At 39.5% G+C, this 21,711-nt stretch overlaps 2 protein-coding genes across 3 annotated transcripts in view; both read left to right on the top strand.

Annotated features, from left to right (window-relative positions):
- Nucleotides 1-12,299, top strand: part of USP33 (ubiquitin specific peptidase 33) — an 88,986-nt gene extending 76,687 nt beyond the window's left edge. The window contains exons 22-24 of one of the 2 annotated variants that reach the window (XM_010591176.3): nt 9,349-9,451; nt 10,662-10,730; nt 11,125-12,299. In XM_010591176.3, the coding sequence (XP_010589478.1) occupies nt 9,349-9,451; nt 10,662-10,730; nt 11,125-11,282 (330 nt within the window). In that variant the 3' untranslated portion in view covers nt 11,283-12,299. The remainder of the gene's footprint in view (nt 1-9,348; nt 9,452-10,661; nt 10,731-11,124) is intronic. The other variant, XM_010591177.3, reaches the window with a different exon arrangement.
- Nucleotides 12,300-21,369: 9,070 nt separating this feature from the next.
- Nucleotides 21,370-21,711, top strand: part of ZZZ3 (zinc finger ZZ-type containing 3) — a 115,331-nt gene continuing 114,989 nt past the window's right edge. Inside the window, exon 1 of the mRNA XM_023549463.2 lies at nt 21,370-21,500. The gene's annotated coding sequence lies outside the window, so the exon portion shown is untranslated. The remainder of the gene's footprint in view (nt 21,501-21,711) is intronic.

The following is a 21,711-nucleotide window of genomic DNA, read 5'->3' as shown; positions in this document are numbered from 1 at the left end:
CAGTCAGTTTCTTGTAAGGTTCAACATTACATTTAGCACATGACCCAGGAATCCCACTTCTGGATATTTATTTCAGAGATATGAAAACAGGTTCACACTAAACCTCTACATAAAGGTTTATAGTAGTAGTGCTCATTATTGCCCAAAACTGGAAACAACTGAAGTATCCATCAACTGGCAAATGGATAAACAAAATGTGTTATATCCACACAATGGAATACTACTCAGTAGTAAACAAAAAGCATCGGACTACTCATATGTGCAGCAACTTGGATGAATCTCAAAAACACGCTAAGCGAAGAAAGACAGAAATAAAAGACTTCAATGTATGATTCCACTTATATGAAATTTCTAAAAAGGGCAAAACTGTAGCGACAAAATAGATCAGTGGTTGCTTGGGGCTAGATGGAAGTGTTCTAGACCGTGGTGATGGTTGTACGAGTATACAAATTTATTGAAAATCATTGAACTGTACGCTAAGACTGAGTGAATTATACTTTAATAAAGCTTTTTTTTTTTTTTAATGAGAACCTAGGTTATTCCCTAAAAAAAGGCTTTTTGTTCTGTTCCACCATCCCTCTTTTTTTTAATAAAGTAAGTATAAAATAACAGTGGAGTATGAGAATATGTTTTCCTTAGTGGACCAGAAACTAAGTGGAGTTTCTGAAAAATTGAAAGCAGATAGGATCAGGTTGAAGAAGGTCACAGTTAATGACTGTTTGGGCTTCAAATTTGGAAGTGGCAGATACCAGTGATGACTTTGCACAAGGCACCAGGCTTACAGGTGTCTGCCTGATTAGAGCAGTGAATATGGACACTTGAGTCACTTAACGAAGGCATTATCAGAAGTTTAAAAAAATTACAAATTAACAATTAAAAAACTAAAAAAGGCATTATCGTAGTTTTTGGAATCTGGAAAGAATTGTGATTTCCCAAATTGTGTCTTAAGTGTGATTAATCCTCAGGAAGATGAATAAGGGTATTGCATCCTTAAAAAAATCCCAATAAATGGTTTGACTAAATGGCGGAATAAATATTGCTGGAGAGCCATGCTGAAAGATTCAGTGAAGGGTTTCTCCTAAAATGAAGCACAAAAGGATAAACAGAAAGAAAAGTTTCAATGTATTGGATAGATACAGAATCCAGTGTTTGTCTAATAGGTATTTGAGAAAATGGAAGAACTTTACAGCCACAGTTTAGAGAAATTTCCAGGAAAAACACATCGTTAGATTAACAGGGTGGTTGTGCTTAGTAAATTTTAAAAAGTCGCCACCTAGTTGTAGCTAGAAGAAATTTCCTAATACCAAAGGTAAAAAAAAAAAAAAAAAAAACCTGTTGCTATCCGAGTCGATTCCAACTCATAGCGACCCTTTAGGTCAGAGGAGAACTGCCCCTTAGAGTTTCCAAGGTGTGCCTGGTGGATTTGAACTGCCGACCTTTACCTTTTGGTTAGCAGCTGTAGCACTTAACCACAATGCCACCAGGGTTTCGACCAAAGATAAAGAGAGTCCTGATATATCTGGCAGAGTCAATCTGACCTTACATTTCAGAAATTTCAGTTCTCTGGAGACAAGTTATACATCACAGAAAATCCTAGCTTTCAATTGATTTCTTTTTTTTTTTTAATTGTGCTTTAAGTGAAAGTTTACAATTCAGGTCAGTTTTTCATGCACAAACTTAAACACGCATTGTTGTATGATCCTAGTTGCTCTCCGTACAATGTGACAGTATATTCCTTTCTACCCTGTATTTTCCTGTGTCCATTCAACCAGCTCCCGTACCCCTCTGCCTTCTCATCTCACCTCCAGAAAGGAGCTGCCCATATAGTCTTAAGTATCTACTTGAGCTAAGAAGCACACTCCTCACCAGTATAATTTTATGCCTTACAGCCCAGTCTAATCTTTGTCTGAAGAGTTGGCTTTGAGATTGGTTTTAGTTTTGAGCTAACAGAGAGTCCAGGGACCATGACCTCTGAGGTCCCTCCAGTCTCAGTCAGACCTTTAAGTCTGGTCCTTTTACTGGAATCTGAGGTCTGCATCCTACTTTTCTCCTGCTCCATGAGGGATTCTCTGTTGTGTTCCCTGTCAGGGCAGTCATTGGTGGTAGGCCAGCACCATCTAGGTCTTCCGGTCTTAGGCTGATGTAAAAAAAAAGCCCAGTTAAGGGTATAGTCTCTGGTTTATGTGACCCTTTCTTTCTCTTGGACTCACATTTTCCTTTGTTATTAGTGTTCTTCATTCTTGTTTGCTCCAGATGGGTTGAGACCAACTGATAAATCTTAGATGGCTGCTTGGTAGCTTTTAAGACCCCAGATGCCACTCACCAAAGTGGGACACAGAACGTTTTCTGAATATACTTTTTTATGCCATTTGACCTAGATGTCCCCTGAAATCATGGTCCCCAGACCCCTGCCCCTGCTACTCTGTCCCTCGAAGTGATTGGTTGTATTCATGAAACTTCTTAGCTTTTGGATTAGTCCAGTTGTGCTGATTTCCCCTGTATTGTGTATTGTGCTTCCCTTCACCTGAAATAATTCTTGTCTAGTATCTAATTTTTTTTTTACTATCTAATTAGTGAATACCCCTCTCCCTCCCCACCCTTGTAACTATCAAAGAATGTTTTCTTCTGTATTTAAACCTTTTCTTGAGTTCTTATAATAGTGTTCTCATACAATATTTTTCCTATTGCAACTGACTGATTTCACTCAGCATACTACTTTCCAGATTTGTCCATGTTATGTTTCATGGATTCATCATTTGTTCTTTGTCATCGTGTAGTATCCCATTGTGTGAATATACCATGATTTGTTTATCCATTCATCTGTTGATGGGCACCTTGGTTGTTTCCGGTTTTTTTGCTATTGTAAACACTACTGCAGCGAACATGGCTGTGCATGTATCTATTCGTGTGAAGGCTCTTATTTCTCTATGATATGTTTCAAGGAGTGCGATTGCTGGATCATATGGTACTCCTATTTCTAGCTTTTTAAGGAAGTGCCAAATCTATTTCCAAAGTGGTTGTACCATTTTATGTTCCCACCAGCAGTGTCTTAAGTGTTTCAGTCTCTCCACATCTCTCCAACATTTATTATTTTCTGTTTTTTGAATTAATGCCAGCCTTGGAGTGAGATGGCATCTCATTGTAGTTTTGATTTACATAGCTCTAATGGCTAAGGATCATGACCATTTCTTCATGTATCTGTTAGGTATCTGAATGTCTTCTTTAGTGAAGTGTCTGTTCATATCCTTTGCCCATTTTTTAATTGGGTTATTTGTCTTTTTGTAGTTGAGTTTTTGCCGTATCATGTAGATTTTAGAGATCAGATACTGATCAGAAATATCATAGCTGAAAACTTTTTCCCAGTCTGGTAATCTTTTTTACTCTTGTGGTGAAGTCTTTGGATGAGCATAGGTGTTTGATTTTTAGAAACTCTAAGTTATCTAGTTTCTCATCTGGTGTTTGTGCATTGTTAGTAATGTTTTGTATACTGCTTATGCCATGTATTAGGGCTTCTAGTATTGTCCCTATTTTTTCTCCCATGATCTTTATCGTTTTAGATTTTATATTCAGGTCTTTGATCCATTTTGAGTTCATTTTTGTGCATGGTGTGAGGTGTGGGTCTTGTTTCATTTTTTTGCAGATGGATATCCAGTTACGCCAGCACCATTTGTTAAAGAGACTGTCTTTTCCCCATTTACTGGACTTTGGGCATTTGTCAAATATCAGCTGTTCGTAAGTGGATGAATTTATGTGTGGATTCTCAATTCTGTTCCCTTGGTCTGTGTATCTGTTGTTGTACTAGTACCAGGCTGTCTTGACTACTGTGGTGGTATAATAGGTTCTAAAATCAGGTAGTGTGAGGCCTCCCTCATTATTCTTCTTTTTCAGTAATGCTTTACTTATCCGGGGCCTCTTTCTTTTCCATATGAAATTCGTGATTTGTTTCTCCATCCTATTAAAAAATGCTGTTGGAATTTGGATTGGGATTGTACTATATCTGTAGATTGCTTTGGGTAGAATAGACATTTTCACAACGTTGAGTCTTCCTGTCCATGAGTAAGGTATGTTTTTCCACTTACGTAGGTCTCTTTTGGTTTCTTGCAGTAGTGCCTTGTAGTTTTCTTTGTGTAGGTTTTTTACATCTCTGGTTTTATTCGTAAGTATTTTATCTTCTTGGGGGCATTTGTAAATGGTATTGATTTGGTGATTCCCTCTTCGACGTTCTCTTTGTTGGTGCAGAGGAATCCAACTGATTTTTGTATGTTTATCTTGTATCCTGATACTTTGCTGAAATCTTCAGTAGTTTCAGTAGTTTTCTTGTGGATTCTTTTCAGGTTTTCTGTGTATAAGATCATGTCATCTGCAAATAGAGATACTTTTACTTCTTCCTTACCAATTTGGATGCCCTTTATTTCTTTATCTAGCCTAATTGCTCTGGCTAGGATTTTCAGCACAATATTGAATAAGAGTGGTAATAAAGGACATCCTTGTCTGGTTCCTGTTTTCAAGGGGAATGCTTTCAGACTCTTTCCATTTAGGATGATGTTGGCTCTTGGCTTTGTACAAATGCCTTTTATTATATTGAGGAATTTTCCTTCTATTCCTATTTTGCTGAGAGTTTTTTATGATGGATGGGTGTTAGACTTTGTCAAATGTCTTTCCTCATCAATTAATAAGATCGTGTGGTTTTTGTCTTTTGTTTTATTTATGTGGTGGATTACATGGCTTGTTTTTCTAATGTTGAACCATCCCTGCATACCTGGTATGAATCCCACTTGTTCTTGGTGAATTTTTTTTTTTTTTGATATGTTGTTGCATTCTTTTGGCTAAAATTTTGTTGAGGATTTTTGTGCCTGAGTTCTTGTGGGATATTGGTGTGTACTTTTCTTTTTTTGTGGTGTCTTTACCTGGTTTTGGTATCAGGGTTATGCTGACTTCATAAAATGAGTTTGGGAGTATTCCAGCCTTTTCTATGCTCTGAAATACTTTTAGTAGTATTGGTATTAACTCTTCTCTGAAAGTTTGGTAGAATTCTCTAGTGAAGCCGTCCAGGCCAGGGCTTTTTTCTGTTGAGAGTTTTTAATTACCTTTTCAATCTCTTCTTTTGTTATAGGTTTATTTAGTTGTTCTACCTCTGTTTGCATTAGTGAGGTGTAGGTAGTGTGTTTCTAGAAATTTTTCCATTTCCTCATTTCCTCTAGGTTTTCAAATTGGTTAGAGTACAAGTTTTTGTAGTATTCTGTTACGATTCTTTTAATTTCAGTTGGGACTGATGTGATATTGCCCATCTTATTTCTTATTTGGGTAATTTGCTTCCTCTCCTGTTTTTCTTTTGTCAGTTTGGCTAACAGTTTAACAATTTTATTGATCTTTTCAAAGAACCAGCTTTTGGTCTTGTTAACTGTTTTTTGATTGTTTTTTTTGTTCTCTGTTTCATTTAATTCTGCTCTGACTTTTATTATTTGCTTTCTTCTGGTGCCTGAGGGCTTCTGTTGTCCTCTTTCTATTTGTTCGAGTTGTAGGGTTCTTTGATTTTGGCCGTTTCTTCTTTTTGGATGGTTGTGTTTATTGCTAAAAATTGGCCTCTGAACACTGCTTTTGCTGGGTCCAGAGGTTCTGGTAGGATGTGTATTCATTCTCATTTGATTCTATGAATTTCTTTATTCAGTCCTTAATTTTTTCTATAACCCAGTGGTTTTTGGCATGGTGTAGTTCAGTTTCCATGCATTAAGATTTTTTTCCCCTTGCCTTTTCTGTTATTGATTTCTACTTTTATGGCTTTATGGTCAGAAAAGATGCTTTGTAATACTTTGGTGTTTTGGATTCTGTTAAGGTTTGCTTTCTGGCCTAATATGTGGTCTATTCTGGGGAATGTTCCATGTGCATTAGAAAAGAAAGTATACGTGGCTCCTGTTGGATAGAGTGTTCTTTAAATGTCTCTGAGGTCAAGTTGGTTGATTGTGGCATTTAGATCTTCTGTGTCTTTATTGAGCTACTTTCTGGATGTCCTGTCCTTTACCAAATATGGTGTGATGAAGTCTCCTCACTTTTCAGTGCTGCTCAAGTTTATGTATCTTGCAGCCCTGTCATTGGATGGGTAGGTATTTATTATGGTTATGTCCTCCTGTTGTATTGACCCTTCAGTCATTACATAATGCTCTTCCTTACCCTTTGTGGTAGATTTAGCTTTAAAGTCTATTTTGTCAGAAATTAATATTGATTTTTTTTTTGTGAGCTTGCTGAAGCCATCATGGTCTGCCTCTTTATGTGATTTGATACTGTTGTCTCCGAGCTATCAATAAGTTATTTTATTTACTCATTTTATGTTTGCTTACTGTGCCTTACCTTCTTGTTTTGATATGCCCACATTGGCTGCTCAAGTGAGCTAATTTGATCATTGGAGGTTTTGAAGCTATAATATCTTGTCACCAGGTGGTTAGAGCTGTTACTAGGTATGTGAGCCCAGGAGTCCGTTCACTTTTCTTGTATGGATTCAGCTCAGGTGTCCAGGTAGTCAGTCACAAGGTGTGTGGTGTCAGGCTCTCACCTACAGTCCTAGGTGAGTAGGGGTGATTGGTGTAGGCCCAGGTATCTGGCTGTAGTAGCGGGTCATGCTCTCAGCAAGGCAAGGGGCTGACAACTGCCTGAGTATTTGTGAGGAAAGCGTGTCCCTGTTCCCTAGAGCACGTAGGTGGATGGATTTTGCAGCCAGCTATGGACACCCAGTGCTATTGGCTGTAAGGACTGGGAGGCAACACTTATTCTTGGACCTCTGTCATGTATGGACACCCAGTGCTATTGGCTGTAAGGACTGGGAGGCAACACTTACTCTTGGACCTCTGTCGTGCATGGCTAGGTATCATGGGTGGAGCCACCAGTCCACAGGCCCCTGATGTGGGTAGGTGAGCGCTCTGATTAATAGAGCGGTGTCAAATGTCACAAACCTGCCTCTCCACTAGGTAGTCGAAGCAGGTGAAGGCAGACTTCAGGTCTATACCCTGTTATACCCTGCTAATGAGGGGCTTTGCTGCTGAAATGGGGCCAAACAGGTCTATGCAGGGGTGAAAGGCATTCAACGTCTGTGGACCCCTTATGCCTGTGCCCAGGCAAGGGAGCTGTTTCTGCTCCGAGTTCCTGGCTTAGGGGAGCCGGCAGATTATTTTTTCCCTGTTTGTTAATTTGTTCCCTCTCTACGACCTGGAGAATGGCTCAAGGTGAGTGCAGGGTCCTTCTGGCCCAGGGGATGCAGCCAGCTGGGATTGAGTGCAGAGTGGGAAGGGAGCAGGTTTTAAGTGGGAGAGAGTTTTTTCCCAAAGAAATATTTTTGGTCCACGAGGTGTGTTAAACTCAGGTACTTTTGCTGATTAAGGGTCGACTCTCTGCCACTTATTCTCTCCTGATCTGGAAAACACTTTCCCAGTGCCACTGTCTCACCGTACTCATGCCAGTGGAATTGGCCTGCGGGGTGCCAGTTCCCTCTGGGTCAGGTCTGGCCACTCCTCGCTGCTTATGAACTTTTCTCCTTCCCCCTTTCATTCAGTCCAGTCCCTCAACTGTTTTTTTGATATTCAGGGCTCCCTGCTTATCATATATAATCGATTCACTTGTTTTTTCTGGTCTTTGTCGTAGGAGGACCACAGCAAGCGTCCGACTACTCTGCCTTCTGGGCCCCGCCTCTCAATCTGTGCCTTTAGACAAACTTACTTAGGTTTATTTGTCAACCATCAGAGACAGACACAACATTTTTCACTCCTTTTCATTTCTCCGTGAAAGCAGCTACCTTGTATCCCAGAAAGATCCTTCCCCTCAGAGAGCTTACATTTAATAAATAACTAAATTATATAGTATATTAAAAGGTGATATTATTATGGAAAAGAAAAACACAGGAGATGAGAGATCAGGAGTACAGTGGGGAGAAAAGGAGTCTGGTTGCAGTGTTATACAGGGTGGTTAAGATAGGCCTCATTAGAAGATGGCATTTAGGCAGAGACTTTAAGGAGGTGAGGGAGATAGTCATTCAGATTTCTGATAACCAGTGCAGAAACCTTTAGAGGCAGGAATGTATGTGGTTGATTCTGAGAATAGCAAAGAGGCCAATGTGACCACAGGTGAATAAATAATTAGAAGATGAAGTTAGGTTATTGGGGCCAAATCATGGAGGGTGTTCTGGGCTATTCTAAGAATCTTTCACTTTTACTCTGAGTGAAATGGGGATAATCACAGGATTTTTGATTAGAAGACTGACAAGACCTCAACTTGGTTGTCTTTGTCCACAGGTAGCATACACTATTTTAGGAGTCTGACTGCCTTTTCACAGTACTACAATTAGATAAATTCCAAACACCCTTTATTTTTCTGTGGGTCTGTCGCCTGTACTTCATTTTTTGTATCTTCATCAGTTGGATTTCTTTGTTTGTAAGCACTAGAAGCATACTGGCTAACTTAAACCAAAAAGAAATTCATTGAAAAGAAAAATCACATTATTAGGCTTCAGGAGGTTTGGGAACCAAGGTAGCACTGGGTATATAGCTAACAAGAATTGGAATTGGAATGACTCCATTCTGACCATTAGGATACTCCACTGAAGATTTAAATTTCAAGTAGAGTTTCAGCAGTTTGAATCCACCAGCTGCTCCTTGGAAACCCTATGGGGCCAGTTCTCTGTCCTAGAGGGTTGCTGTGAGTTGGATCAGTTTTGGGTTATTCTGAGTTAGAGTTTGGACTCGTGTGAGCCATATACCCATTCCTTAGGCTGTAGTTTTGGTGAAAGGGAGTGGAACATCTTTAGTGACTCTGCAACCACTTTGGGAATTTACCCTACACATATTTGTATATTACCTGTGAAGTGCACGTACAAGATTATTCATTGTGGCATTGTCTTTATAATAGCAAAATCTTCATGAATAGGGGACAGGTACATCTGTACGGTCTGCAGCCATAAAAACAAACAAGGAAGTTGTTCTTTATTGAGTGATAAGGAAATGTCTCCAGTATCTTAAGTGAACAAAGTTGTAGACAGTGGATATATGTTTAAATAAAATCTACCCATTAGATTTGTAATAAATTAGTCTTTATTGCTTTGAGGACTTTCCCTTGACCATCTTCACTTACCCAGTATTTTACATCCCTTTTCTGTATACTTGTTAAATTTTGAGACATAGTCTAGAATTCTTTATTAGTAGGCACCATCCCAGGACCTGGTACTAAGATAACTTAGCGTCAGTGTATGTCTACTGTTTCACAGTCCATGTGTAAGAGAAATTGACCTTTCCAGATTCTGAATTAGAATGATTATACTGTTCTGCTACAAATTTCTAATATTCGTTGATTTTTTTCCCCTCCCTATAGCTCAACAGAGCATTCCAAGAAGAGGACTCTCCAACTACTTTTTATTGCATTAGTATGCAGTGGTTTAGAGAATGGGAAAGTTTTGTGAAGGGTAAAGATGGAGGTAAGTGGTTAACTGAAAAGTTTTTTTGCAGATTTTATCTATTTGACATGTATTTATGGAACAACTATATGCATTTGGGATTACATCAGTGAACAAAAGAGAAAAAAGATCCCTGCCCTCAAGGATCATATATTCTAGGTTTATATTCTGGTTGTCTTTAATTTTTTTAACCTATCTTATGAATTATAGCATATTCATAGAAGGAATAAAGAAACTGGGCAAAATTAGTCTGCAATCTTAATATTGCAAAGTTGAAAAAAATCTACCCAATAACAGGGAATTGGTTTAATGATGGCTTATCCAAGATAATGCAATATGTGACTTTTAAAATAATTTTGTATGACAGTACTTAATAATTTGAAACTAAGATGTTCTTGATAAATAAAAAAGGTTTCAACACAGTACGCTTAGGTTGAACTCTTCTTGTAGTAAAAAAAAAAAAACTACATTTATACAAATACAAAAAGGTGACAAAAATATTAAACAGTTTGCTTGTCTTTTTTTGGTGGTTTTATAGTATTTTTTTTTTCTTCCTTAATGCCTTTTTCTAGCATAAGGACTAAAGGAAAATCAGATAAGGATTTCCCCCCCCATAAATTAGAAAAGAATGTATTTTAACATTTTATTTTACAGTCTTTTCATTATTTTTAGTTTACAGAATGACAGTGTGAAACAAATTGAGAATTGTATAATTTCTTTTGAAATAACAGAAGAATTGTTCTTTGATAGCATTAAAAGTGCATTTTAACCTGTAATTCCCACATGGATAGTTAAGAAATCATTTCTATTAGACTCCGAATGGTACTGAGAGAGCTTCTTCTCCGCCTTTCCTGGAGCCCTGGTAGTGCAGTGGTTAGGCACTTGGCTGCTAACTGAAAGGTCAGAGTTTTGAACCCACTAGCTGCTCTGTGGGAGAAAGATGTGGCAGTCTGCTTCCATAAAGATTACAGTCTTGGGAACCCTGTGAGGCAGTTCTACTCTGTCCCATAGGGTTGTTGTAAGTTAGAATCGATTTGATGACGCTTTGGTTTTTAAGACCTAAAAAAGCAGCATCTCGGAAGACAGGTAAGAAGTGACTGTAATAATCTGCCTAAAAAATAATCAGTCTGATTAGTTATAGCCCTCAATTATCCCAGGCACAGAATTATGAAATCCTGCCTTATATTTTTTTGAGAAGTACGGTTTTTGATAATTTTTCTTTCTGCCTTAGATCCTCCAGGTCCTATTGATAACATTAAAATTGCAGTTACTAAATGTGGTAATGTGATGCTCAGGCAAGGTAAGTTTGATTAATATTTTAAGCCTTATTAGTGATTTCTCACTGTTAAGACTGTATTGTCAGTAGCCATTTATGGCACTTTTTACCCAGCTCAAAATGTAATTCATACATGAAGTAGGACAAATAGTGCAGAGCAGCCAGTGTTTAAGCTTTATCTCAGAAGAGGGTTTAAGGCTGTTGATAGGAGCTAGGAAAAAGGGTCTATACCTTTTTCAGACAGACCATAACGTTGCAGCTTATAGTAGGATGGGCTGGTAGCCTGAAGATTCATGTTCTCTAGAAGATTCCTGCTGGGGTAGATTATGAAAGCTTTGTCATTCTTAGTATTGGTCTGTAAGCACTATGAATCTGTAGGTTTGTGAACATTATTCTTTCTGTATACACGTAATTTTAGGAGCAGATTCTGGTCAGATTTCTGAAGAAACATGGAATTTTTTACAGTCCATTTATGGTGGAGGGCCTGAAGTTATCCTACGACCTCCAGTTGTTCATGTCAACCCTGATACACTACAAGCAGAAGAAAAAATTGAAGTAGAAACTCGGTCTTTATAATTTTGAGGATGTAGTGATTCAGTGAGAGATCATTTTCACTCCCCCTGCTATATACATATGCAAAAACATTCCTAAAAGCATGTTTATTTTCTTGGTTTTTAATTTTTTATCCCTTTTATTCCTTCTTACTGGGCATTATGGAAGAATGTGTTAAAATGTGTAATATGCTAGGCTGGTATATTTAATGCTAAATACCTTCAAGTCTCTCAGTGTAATATTTTGAAAGAGAAGGACAGTTATGATCACTTGGTAATCAGTAGGCTATCTTTGATCTTTGTACTACATGCAAATCCATAGTATTCTCTGTAGTATAAATAGTTTTGCGTTTTCACTACCCTAAACCATAATTTTGACCAATTTTTTCAGTTCTCCAAAAACCTAATTTAATTGTGTAGTTTTCACAAGGCTTCATATAATAGCCTGTTTTAAATTGAGAGTAGTTGTCAGAAAATTGTTGTTAATTCCCTAAAGCTCAGGAAACCTTAGCTTGTTACTTCTTTTGCACTGCAGCATATAAACTAGCATATTGAGACTTACAAAATGTCTTTTGAATGTAGCAAGGATGTATTTAGTTCGGATGGAATTTGTGTGAGCAGATACTAGTAACTTATTGCCTCTTAATACTGTAAAATGTTAAACTTTAGTTCCTATAACCCTGAATAATATTCATTATGTCAGTAACTAAAAAACTTAGTTTTAGGGCACTTTATTTTGAGAGCATGAAGTGTGGAATGTGTCATTGAGATTGTTGATAAAGCTGAAGCCACTTGCAAAATAATTTTTTAAGAAATGCTTAAAATCTTTTTGAATAATGTAATAATGCACTGCTACTTGGCTTGATTATGTGATGTCAAAAGTTTAACTATTATTCCAAGTACGAAAACATACTGAATTACTTTGGGGATGTTGAATAGCATTCATGATGGCTTTGTTTTGGTTTGGTGCAGCTGCCACCAACTAAAGCAGTGTTGTTAAAATTAGTTCAATAAAAATGATTTTAAAACATATAACTTGGGTGTTGAATTTATTTGAGACATTAAAGGTGAAGCACATAAAGCTTGCTAATATTAGTATCTATTATTTCTTAATCATAAGTATACAAAATAGGAAATCATTTAGTACTTAGTTTTTATGTTTAATGAAATGATGAGCCTGTTCACCACCTATTTGAGATATATTTAAATTTTTTTTTTTAAACATAGTTTTTAGTTTTCTTTCTAATTATATGATGATCCTCCTCAAGGACTGACTAGTCCTTTTGACTTGTCTCAAAATATCCAGAATTTGGTCTAATGCCTGGCTTTTAATAGTTAATCAAAATAAGTTTGTTTTTAATAGTGCTTGCCATTTATTGAATATTTACAATGTTTCACTCTACTAAAGTGCTTTACTTACCTTTAGTCACCTTTACAACCCTATGACTAAGGTTAAGTGACTTGCCCAAAGTCAGACAGCAAAGAAGTAGCAGATAGTGCATTCATCTTAAGTTAACGTGACTTCATAGGCAGTGTTGTTACTCACCAGGATATACTATCTCCCAGTGAATTCTTTTGAAACTGATTATGGCATCAGTCACATTCATTAATAGCAACATCTGTTACTGGCATTTAAAAAAAAAAGAAACAGGGTGCTATCGAGTAAATTCTGACTCAGTAGTGACCAACCCTATGGGTCAGAGTAAAACTGCCCCACAGGATTTTGAAGGCTGTAAATCTTTATGGAAGCAGATTGCCACATCTTTTTCCCACAGAGTGGCTGGTTGGTTTGAACCACCAGCCTTTTGGTTAGCAGCCAAGTACTTGAACCACTGTGCCACCAGGGGTCCTTGTTATTGAGATATATAAAAAAGAATACTGGTCCCTAATCTTTTTACATTATAGTCATCAAAATATATAACTATCTAGTAGGTGATTGTATCAGCTAAATGTTGGCCTATGTGTGGTGACATGTGGATAAAAGAAATAATTTGTCTAAGAGTGATTTTTTTTCTTGGAAGTACTTAAGCTAAAAAATACGAAAAGTGCATTCAGGGGATAGTCAGATCCTGTATGTGGTAAAACCACACTGATTTCTAACATGAAAATTATTAGCTTAGGCTCTTGAAGTTAGATTGCCTAAATTCAAATCTTTGTAGCTACATCACTTTCCAGCTGATTTGGAACAGTACTGAAGTCCAGTTTTCTTCATCTGTTAAATGAGAATGTTGCAGGTTGGGTTTTCCACGAAGTAATCAATGAGATGGAGTTAGGAGTACAAATGATTTTTTAGGGAGTAACACCAGAGAAAGAGAATGGGAGGTAGCAGGATGGAACAGAAGAAGACATCAAACCCTGATACAGACCTGACAAGATCTCTGTCAGCTCCATGGGGAGATCTGAAGCTAAGGTTACCCATAGAAGAGTCCTGAATTGGGGAGAAATGGCTAGATACTTGTACTAACAGACTTTGTTCTATCACTGGTTAGTAGCTACCTGGTAAAGAGAGTGATACAGACCTGACAAGATCTCTGTCAGCTCCATGGGGAGATCTGGAGCTAAGGTTACCCATAGAAGAGTCCTGAATTGGGGAGAAATGGCTAGATACTGGTACTAACAGACTTTGTTCTATCACTGGTTAGTAGCTACCTGGTAAAGAGAGTGACCTCAGCTTAACAGCTGAGCTGGACGTTGGAGGAGCTAACAGCTAGAGGCTGTCAGCCAGGTATATTCCTCAAAGCTGGACAGTGAGTCATTTTGTGAGGAAAGGTCAATGGTACATCTCCATGTCCGCCACACTAGATCATAAAAAACTCAAAATCCGTTTAACTTTTAAGGACACATTATTTATGAAACATTTCTGCCATCTTAATCTAATATTAAGGGAAAAAAAATCAAGATACTTAAAAAAAGAGACACACATTGTACAAAATAGCTGGCCTAGACTCTTCAAAAAGATCAATGTCATGAGACCAAAAAAAAAAAAGCTGGATTAAATTAATATTAAGAGAACTTGACAACTAACTGCAATGTGTTATTCTTAATCAGATCCTGGGTTAGAGGAAATAGTTTATACCGACCAATATTGGCACAGTTGGGGAAATTTGAATATTTGAATAGGAAAAGTGTGTTAGATAATAGTGTTGTATCAATGTTAAATTTCTTCAGTGTGATAACTATTCTAGTAATGTAGAGATATGTCCTTAAGTATTTAGGGGTGAAGTCATGGTATCTGAAATACACACACACGTACACATACGTATGTGAGAGATACAGCGTATATATAGAGATGAAGCAAGTGTGGCAAACTTTATTGATGAATCTGGGAGAATGGTAGAGGGGTTCATTCTACCCTTGGGACTTTGCTGTAGGTTTGAAAATTTTCAAAATAAAAAGTGTGTGGGGGAGTAAAAAACCATAACCGATCCTCCTACAAATTTTACTTTAAGGTTTCGTCTGCTTTGATTCTCACAATAACTCTGTTCCTCGGGAAGGTTGTAATTTGCCTAAGATTACACACAGAGGCAAGCTTTTTTTTTTAAATTGTGGTGAGAAGATACACAGCATCTGCCAATTCAACAATTTCTACATGTATATTTCATTGACATTGATTGCGTTCTTCATGTCGTACGATCATTATCACTATCCTTTTCCAAATTATTCCACCATCATTAACAAAATGCTTCCTAAGCAAAAACTCCCCCTTTCCTCCTTTCAACCTCTAGTAACCATTAATAATCTTTGGTTCCTATGTATTTGCTTATTTCATGTAAGTGAGATCATACAGTATTTGTCCTTTTGCACCTGACTTATTTCACTAAGCACAATGTTTATGGGGTTCATCTAGGTTGTGGCATGCGTCAGAACTGCATTCCTTTTTATGGTTAATATTCCATTGTATGCTCCATTTTGTTTACTCATTCATCTGTTGATAGACATTTTGGTTGTTTTCACCTTTTGGCTATGGTGAAAAGTACTGTAATGAACATTGGTGTACAGGTTCTAAAACTAACTTTTAGAATAGTATAAAAACAAACCTGTTGTTGTCAAGTCAATTCCTACTCATAAGGACCCTAAAAAAAAGAGCAGAACTGCCCCATAGAGTTTCCAAAAAGTGCCTGGTGGATTTGAACTGCCGACCTTTTGGTTAGCAGCTGAGCTCTTAACCACTACACCACCAGGGTTTCCTAAAATAGTATAGCTATTACCATATTCATTTATCTTGAACTATCACTAAACTACTTCCAGTTTTAAAAAGTAGTTTAAGAAGGGATAGAATTTTGGAACCATTTAGAACCACTGAACATAAGATATTTAAGATTTTTTTACATGGTAATCATAAAATAATTAATTTTACATCAATTTAGCTCTCAGTGCTTGGTGACATCTTTAGTGACTGTCAGTTTCCTAGCACACCATACTGTCATGCCAGCTCTTCCAAACCTTGCCCTTCCCCTGGCTACACATATAGCTTCACCCGTTTTACTAAGATTGAGGTATAAGCTCCTTTTTCTTTTCATTGCCACCTCAATATCTGGATCTTCTTTCTCTCTGTAAATTAGAGAAGAAAGGTCCTTTTCCCTCCCTGTCTTCCTCCCTCCATTCATTAATTCATTTATTAATTCAGGGTGCTTTTCCCCCAGTACATATTTCAATCAAGAATACTATGCTATGATGTTAGAGGCCATCAAGTCGATTGACTTGCAGTGATCCAGTGTAACAAAGAAGAACTGCCCTGTAGGGTTTTCTTGGCTCTAATCTTTACGGAAGCAGACTGCTAGTTCTTTCTCCTGTAGAGCTGCTGGGTGGGTTCAAACCACTAACTTTTTGGTTAGCAGTCAAGCACTTTAATGTGCTGTAACAGCAGGGTTCCTTATCTATGCCACAGAGCTTTTCAAACCTTCCTTGTTGACTAGCACCTTCCCCTGCCTTCAGACATGAAGAATTCTCCCTTACTGGGAGGAAGAGGATAAGGGAAATTAATCTTTTCGTGACCAATGTGCCACACCAGTTTCTTCTTTTTTATTTACAAATGTGTTACTTAATTGGTCTACACCTCTACTCCCACTTCTTTAGTATTAATTCTTTCTTTTTCAGACTTACCATCTGGCTTCTTGGCTTCAGGAATCCCTGATGGTGTAGTGGTTAAGAGCTAACCAAAAGGTCTGCAGTGTGAATCCACCAGGCAGTCCTTGGAAACTCTATAGGGCAGTTCTACTCTGTCCTATAGGGTCGCTATGAATCAGAATCTACTCGACAGCAATGGGTTTTATCTGGCTTCTATTGCCTGCTCACTTTTTTTTCTTTATGTGGCTTTTTCTTATTAGCAGTCATTACTATTTTCCTAATAAACTTTGGAATATTATGCGTGGTTAATTTTATCAGAAAGAGGCAATTGTGTCTTGAACCTACTCCCTCCTTTCTCAAAGGAAGGTGACTGGTTTGAATATACCTGTTGCTCTTTTAACCAATTGTGGGGAGGCAGGTAAGAAACATTTTCTAGGGGGAAAAATGGGTACTGTTCAAAGCTATTTTACTAATGACACAACCACTATTAATATCGAATTCTTAGTGTCAGGTAGCAGGCTAAACAGATGAATGTGCCCAGCTGTTGTCAGAATTCAAACCCAGACATGGCTGACTCCATCCAAAACTATGCTTTTTTCAGAAGTCACAGGTGAATTTCCACCAAGAAAATCGAATGACTTACCCAATAACAACTATATGCTGAAACCTCCCTCTTTTAAATTTGTTTGATGCTGCCATTTTATAGACTTCCCCCTTCACACATCTGCCTATTCCTTTGCTGCCTTTTACTTTTTCTCATTCTGAATGTTAAACAGTAATTCTGTCTCTCTACCTTAATAAATATATATATTAGGGGGCTCATTCACTCCCTTAGTTTCAACTATTGCTCCTTTTAAAATGGTTCTCAAATATATTTCACTACCCAAATGTTTCTTCCAAGCTCTAGTCCCAAATTTCTATGCTGGTTATATCTACTCCTTTGTCAGTCATCTAAAACTCAACAATTTGAAAAGCAATATGAATAGTCATTAGAGTATGGACGCCCGAGCCAGTGTATCAGTTACTTATTGCTACAATAATGCTATTGTAACCACCATAAAACCTCAGTGGTATACAAGAATATTTTACAAATCTGTGGAGTTGAGCTAATCTGGCCTTGGCAGATGTCAGCTTGGTTCACTCAAGCATCTTCAGTCAGCTGTGGGTTGGCTAGGCAGCTCTGCTGACCTCAGCTGGGCTCCCTTACTTGTCTAAGGTTTGGCAGATCTAGGATGACTTTGGGTAAAATGATTGGAGCAAACTGGCTCTTTTTTATATGTCCTCCAGCATGCTAACCCAGACATGTTCTCTTGGTCATGGCAGAGAAGCAAGCTCATTTCCAAGCCTCATGTGTTACATCTGCTAACATTTCATTGGCCAAAGCAAATTACCTGGTAAAACTCAGAATCAAGAGATGGGGAAATAAATTATCTTAATGAGAGGAACTGCAAAGTTACATGACAAAGGGTGTGGATACAGAGAGGTGTGAAGAATTAAGGTCATGAATGCAATCAACATTATGATAGATTGCTTGGACTTGAATACTGTCTGCCATTTACTACCTCTGTGACCCTTGCAAGTTCTCTGGCCTTAGCTTCTTCATCTGCAAAATCAGTATCTACCTCATTGGGATGCCATGAAACTAAATGATTTAATAGATACAAAGTACATAGTAAATGCACAGTATTGCTCTCCCCATTTCTGGGTGCAATCCTTCCAGATGCATAGTCCTATAAAACCAGAAAAACAAACTTGTTGCCATTGAGTTGATTCCAACTCAGAGTGACCCTACAGGACAGAGCAGAACTACCCCATAGGGTTTGCAAGTAGCGGTTGGTAGAATGGAACTGCCAACCCTTTGGTTAGCAGCTGAACACGTAACCAGTGAGCAAAGATCACCAATGGCAGAAAGTCCAAGATTCCAGTCTATCCCCCTAGAGGGCTCTAACTGCTGAGTAGATGATTCATGTCTGAAGTGTGTAAGTTTGGCAAAATTATGGAGGCATAATTATTTATGATGGCAACTATTCAGGTATAGACTTGTTCCCAGACAAACCCTTAGTATTTAAGTTCCTTCAATTCTGTCACCCACATGAAATTCTGCTACAGGAGATGTGGGTCTGAAGTGCAACACTGCTTATGAATATGGCAGCAGGTACAGCTCTTCAACAGGAAAGTCATGGTGCAACTCAGGTTGAAGACTATTTTCTCTAGCATAACAAAGCACTTTCATAACTTACTGGTGTAAAACAACAATATATTTTCACAACTATCAAACAGTATCATTAATATCACACACCAGTAAAATTTTGATGATGACCATTCAAAAGCAGCTGCAGCAGTATATCCACAGGGAACTGCCAGAAATTCAAGCCGGATTCAGAAGAGAACTCGGAACCAGGGATATCACTGCTGACGTCAGATGGATCCTGGCTGAAAGCAGAGAATACCAGAAAGGTATCCAACTGTGTGGATCATAACAAATTATGGATAACATTGTGAACAACGGGAATTCCAGAACACTTGATAGTGCTGGTGAGGAAACGACACATCATGTGGTAGTTGTTCAAACAGAACAAGGGGATACCGCATGGTTTAAAGCCAGGAAACGTGTGTGTCAGGGTTATATCCTTTCACCAAACCTATTCAATCTGTATGCTAAACAAATAATCCAAAAAGCTGGACTCTATGAAGAAGAATGGGGCATCAGGATTGGAGGAAGACTCATTAACAACCTGCACTATGCAGATGACACAACCTTGCTTGCTGATAGTGAAGAGGACTTGAAGCACTTACTGATGAAGATCAAAGACCACAGCCTTCAGTATGGATTGCACCTCAACATAAAGAAAACAAAAATCCTAACAACTGGACCAATAAGCAACATCATGATAAAAAGAGAAAAGACTGAAGTTGTCAAGGATTTCATTTTACTTGGATCCACAATCAATATCCGTGGAAACAGCAGTCAAGAAATCAGAAGATGCATTGCATTAGGTGAATCTGCTCCAAAGGACTGCTTTAAAGTGTTAAAAGCAAAGATGTCACCTTGAAGACTAAGGTGCACCTGACCCAAGCTATGATGTTATCAGTCGCCTCATATGCATGCTAAAACTGGACAATGAATAACGAAGACCAAAGAATTGACGCCTCTGAATTGTGGTGTTGGCGAAGAATACTCAGTATATACCATGGACTGCCAAAACAACGAACAAATGTGTCTTGGAAGAAGTACACCCAGAATGGTCCTTAGATGCAAGGATGGCAAAACTACGTCTCACATACTTTGGACATGTTATCGGGAGGCACCAGTCCCTGGAGAAGGACATCATGCTTGGTAGAGAGTCAGTAAAAAAGAGGAAGATCCTCAGTGAGATGGATTCACACAGTGGTTGCAACAATTATCTCAAGCATAACGAGTATCAGGATGGCACAGTACCGGGCAGTGTTTTGTTCTGTTGTACATGGGGTCACTATGGGTCGGAACCAACTCAATGGCACCTAACAGCAACCATGGGTCGCCTGGGTGGTTCTGCTCCATATGTTGACGGCAGAGGGCACTCATAAGCATTCAGCTTGGAGTTACGCTGTGCCGGAAGGTCCAAGATCTTTCACGACTAGGGCCTTAGTACTGTTGGCCGAGGTACCATATTTCCTCAAAGCCTCTCCATTTGATCTAATCTCCGAGGCCTCCCATTTGGCAGGATAGCTTGATCTTCCTTATTGCACGTCAGTTGGGTTCCAAGAGAGTGAACGCAAATTTTGCTGTAAAGATTACAGCTTGGAAACTGTACGGGGCAGTTCTACCCTGTCCTATAGGGTTGCTATGAGTCGGAATTGACAGCAATGGGCAATACTGCTAGATTAAGGAGCCCTGGTGGCACAATGGTTAAGCACTCAGCTGGTAACCAGTTTGAGGCTGAAACCCATCACGTGCTCAGGGCAAGAAAAGACCTGGCGATCTGCTCCCATAAAATTTACAGTGTAGGAAACCCTATGGGGCAGTTCTGTCATATAGGGTTACTATGGTAGGAATCGACTTGATGGCATACAACCACCACCATTGGATCTGATATTTTTGGAACATAATTTTCAAATTATCAACAGGGAAAGAAGATTTAGCTTAGTTTTTCCACAGCACAGAGCAAATAAATCGTGAGGTTCTCTATGGTACTATCAACCCAAGCTGGATGCTTATCTCCATTAATGTGTGTTGGGCTTTTCTGGCATGGTCAATATTATTGTTTGGTATGGCTTGATAGAGTATTTATCGAGCACTGCTTTGTGCCAGACACAGTTCTGAGCACTGGGGTTATGGCAATGAACAAAAGTGAGAAAGTCCCTGCCTTTAAGGACTAATTCTTGGTTGCAAGGAGACCAACATGTAAATAATGTCTGGAAGCAACAACTGTTAATGAATCATTAATAGTAAAACAGGGTAAAGAGAGTAACAGCAGTGATGCAGGTGTGCTATTTTGGATTAGAGTGGTCTAGGCAGCTCTCTGATGTTGACCTGTGAGCAGGACTTCAAATAGAAATCTGCAAGTGTTCTAGCCAGAGGGAACAGCAAGCGCAAAAGCTCGCATGTTTCAGAAATAGCCAGAAAACCAAAGGGATGAGCGAGGGGGCCGTGGGCTTGGAGATTAGGTAGGCAGGAGCATGTATGATACATGTACAGATATTTCCCTAGATTGAGACCAAAGTGCTAAGGGAGCTAAGGTTTACAATCCTCGTGAGAAGTCACAAAGGGCAGGATGAAGCGGACTTCCAACAGCGGAACTACGGGGACGCCTTTTCTCCATGGGTAGGACCCAGCCAGGCTGCCGCAGGAGATGGACTTGGTCCTGCACTCCGAAGACCGAACCTCGCCTGGGGCCGGGCCCCGGGCCCGGGCGCTGCACGGGCCGCGGTTACCAGCAGGCGGTGTAGTGAGCGCGCCTGCAGCCGCCGCAGCCCTCCTGTCCCAGCGAGGAGAAAGGAGGGGACCGGAAGGAGCCGCTGGTGCTGCGGGAAGTGGCAGGAGCGGGAGGCGGGGACCCACCTGGAAGCGCCGCAGCGCCGCTGTCGAGCTTCCTGCGGCAGCGGCCACCCGAACAAGTGCCGTGGCAGGGGCGGAGAGCGGCCACGGCGGCGGCACCTCCCCGAGTGGCCCGCGGCGCCCAACCCCGCACGAAAGGTGAGCAGACGCTCTGGGCACGTGGCGGGGGCCAGAGGCGGAGGAGGGAGAGTGGAGGGGGAAGGGACACCAAGCGGCAGTCGACTCTAGGACCCGGATTTAGAGCTGAGCGCAGGCGGGGGGGGCTGGAGGAGGCGGCGGCAACTGTGGCGACGGCGAAACCCCCACGTGGGGCGGGGGTGCGCGCGCACGTGTGCGCGGGCGAAAGGGG

This window comes from Loxodonta africana, chromosome 3 (genome assembly GCF_030014295.1).
Source record: "Loxodonta africana isolate mLoxAfr1 chromosome 3, mLoxAfr1.hap2, whole genome shotgun sequence".
In the NCBI taxonomy this organism is placed as follows: domain Eukaryota; kingdom Metazoa; phylum Chordata; class Mammalia; order Proboscidea; family Elephantidae; genus Loxodonta; species Loxodonta africana.
The sequence above is the reverse complement of the archived record's forward strand: the minus strand, read 5'-3'. Positions and strand labels throughout refer to the sequence as shown.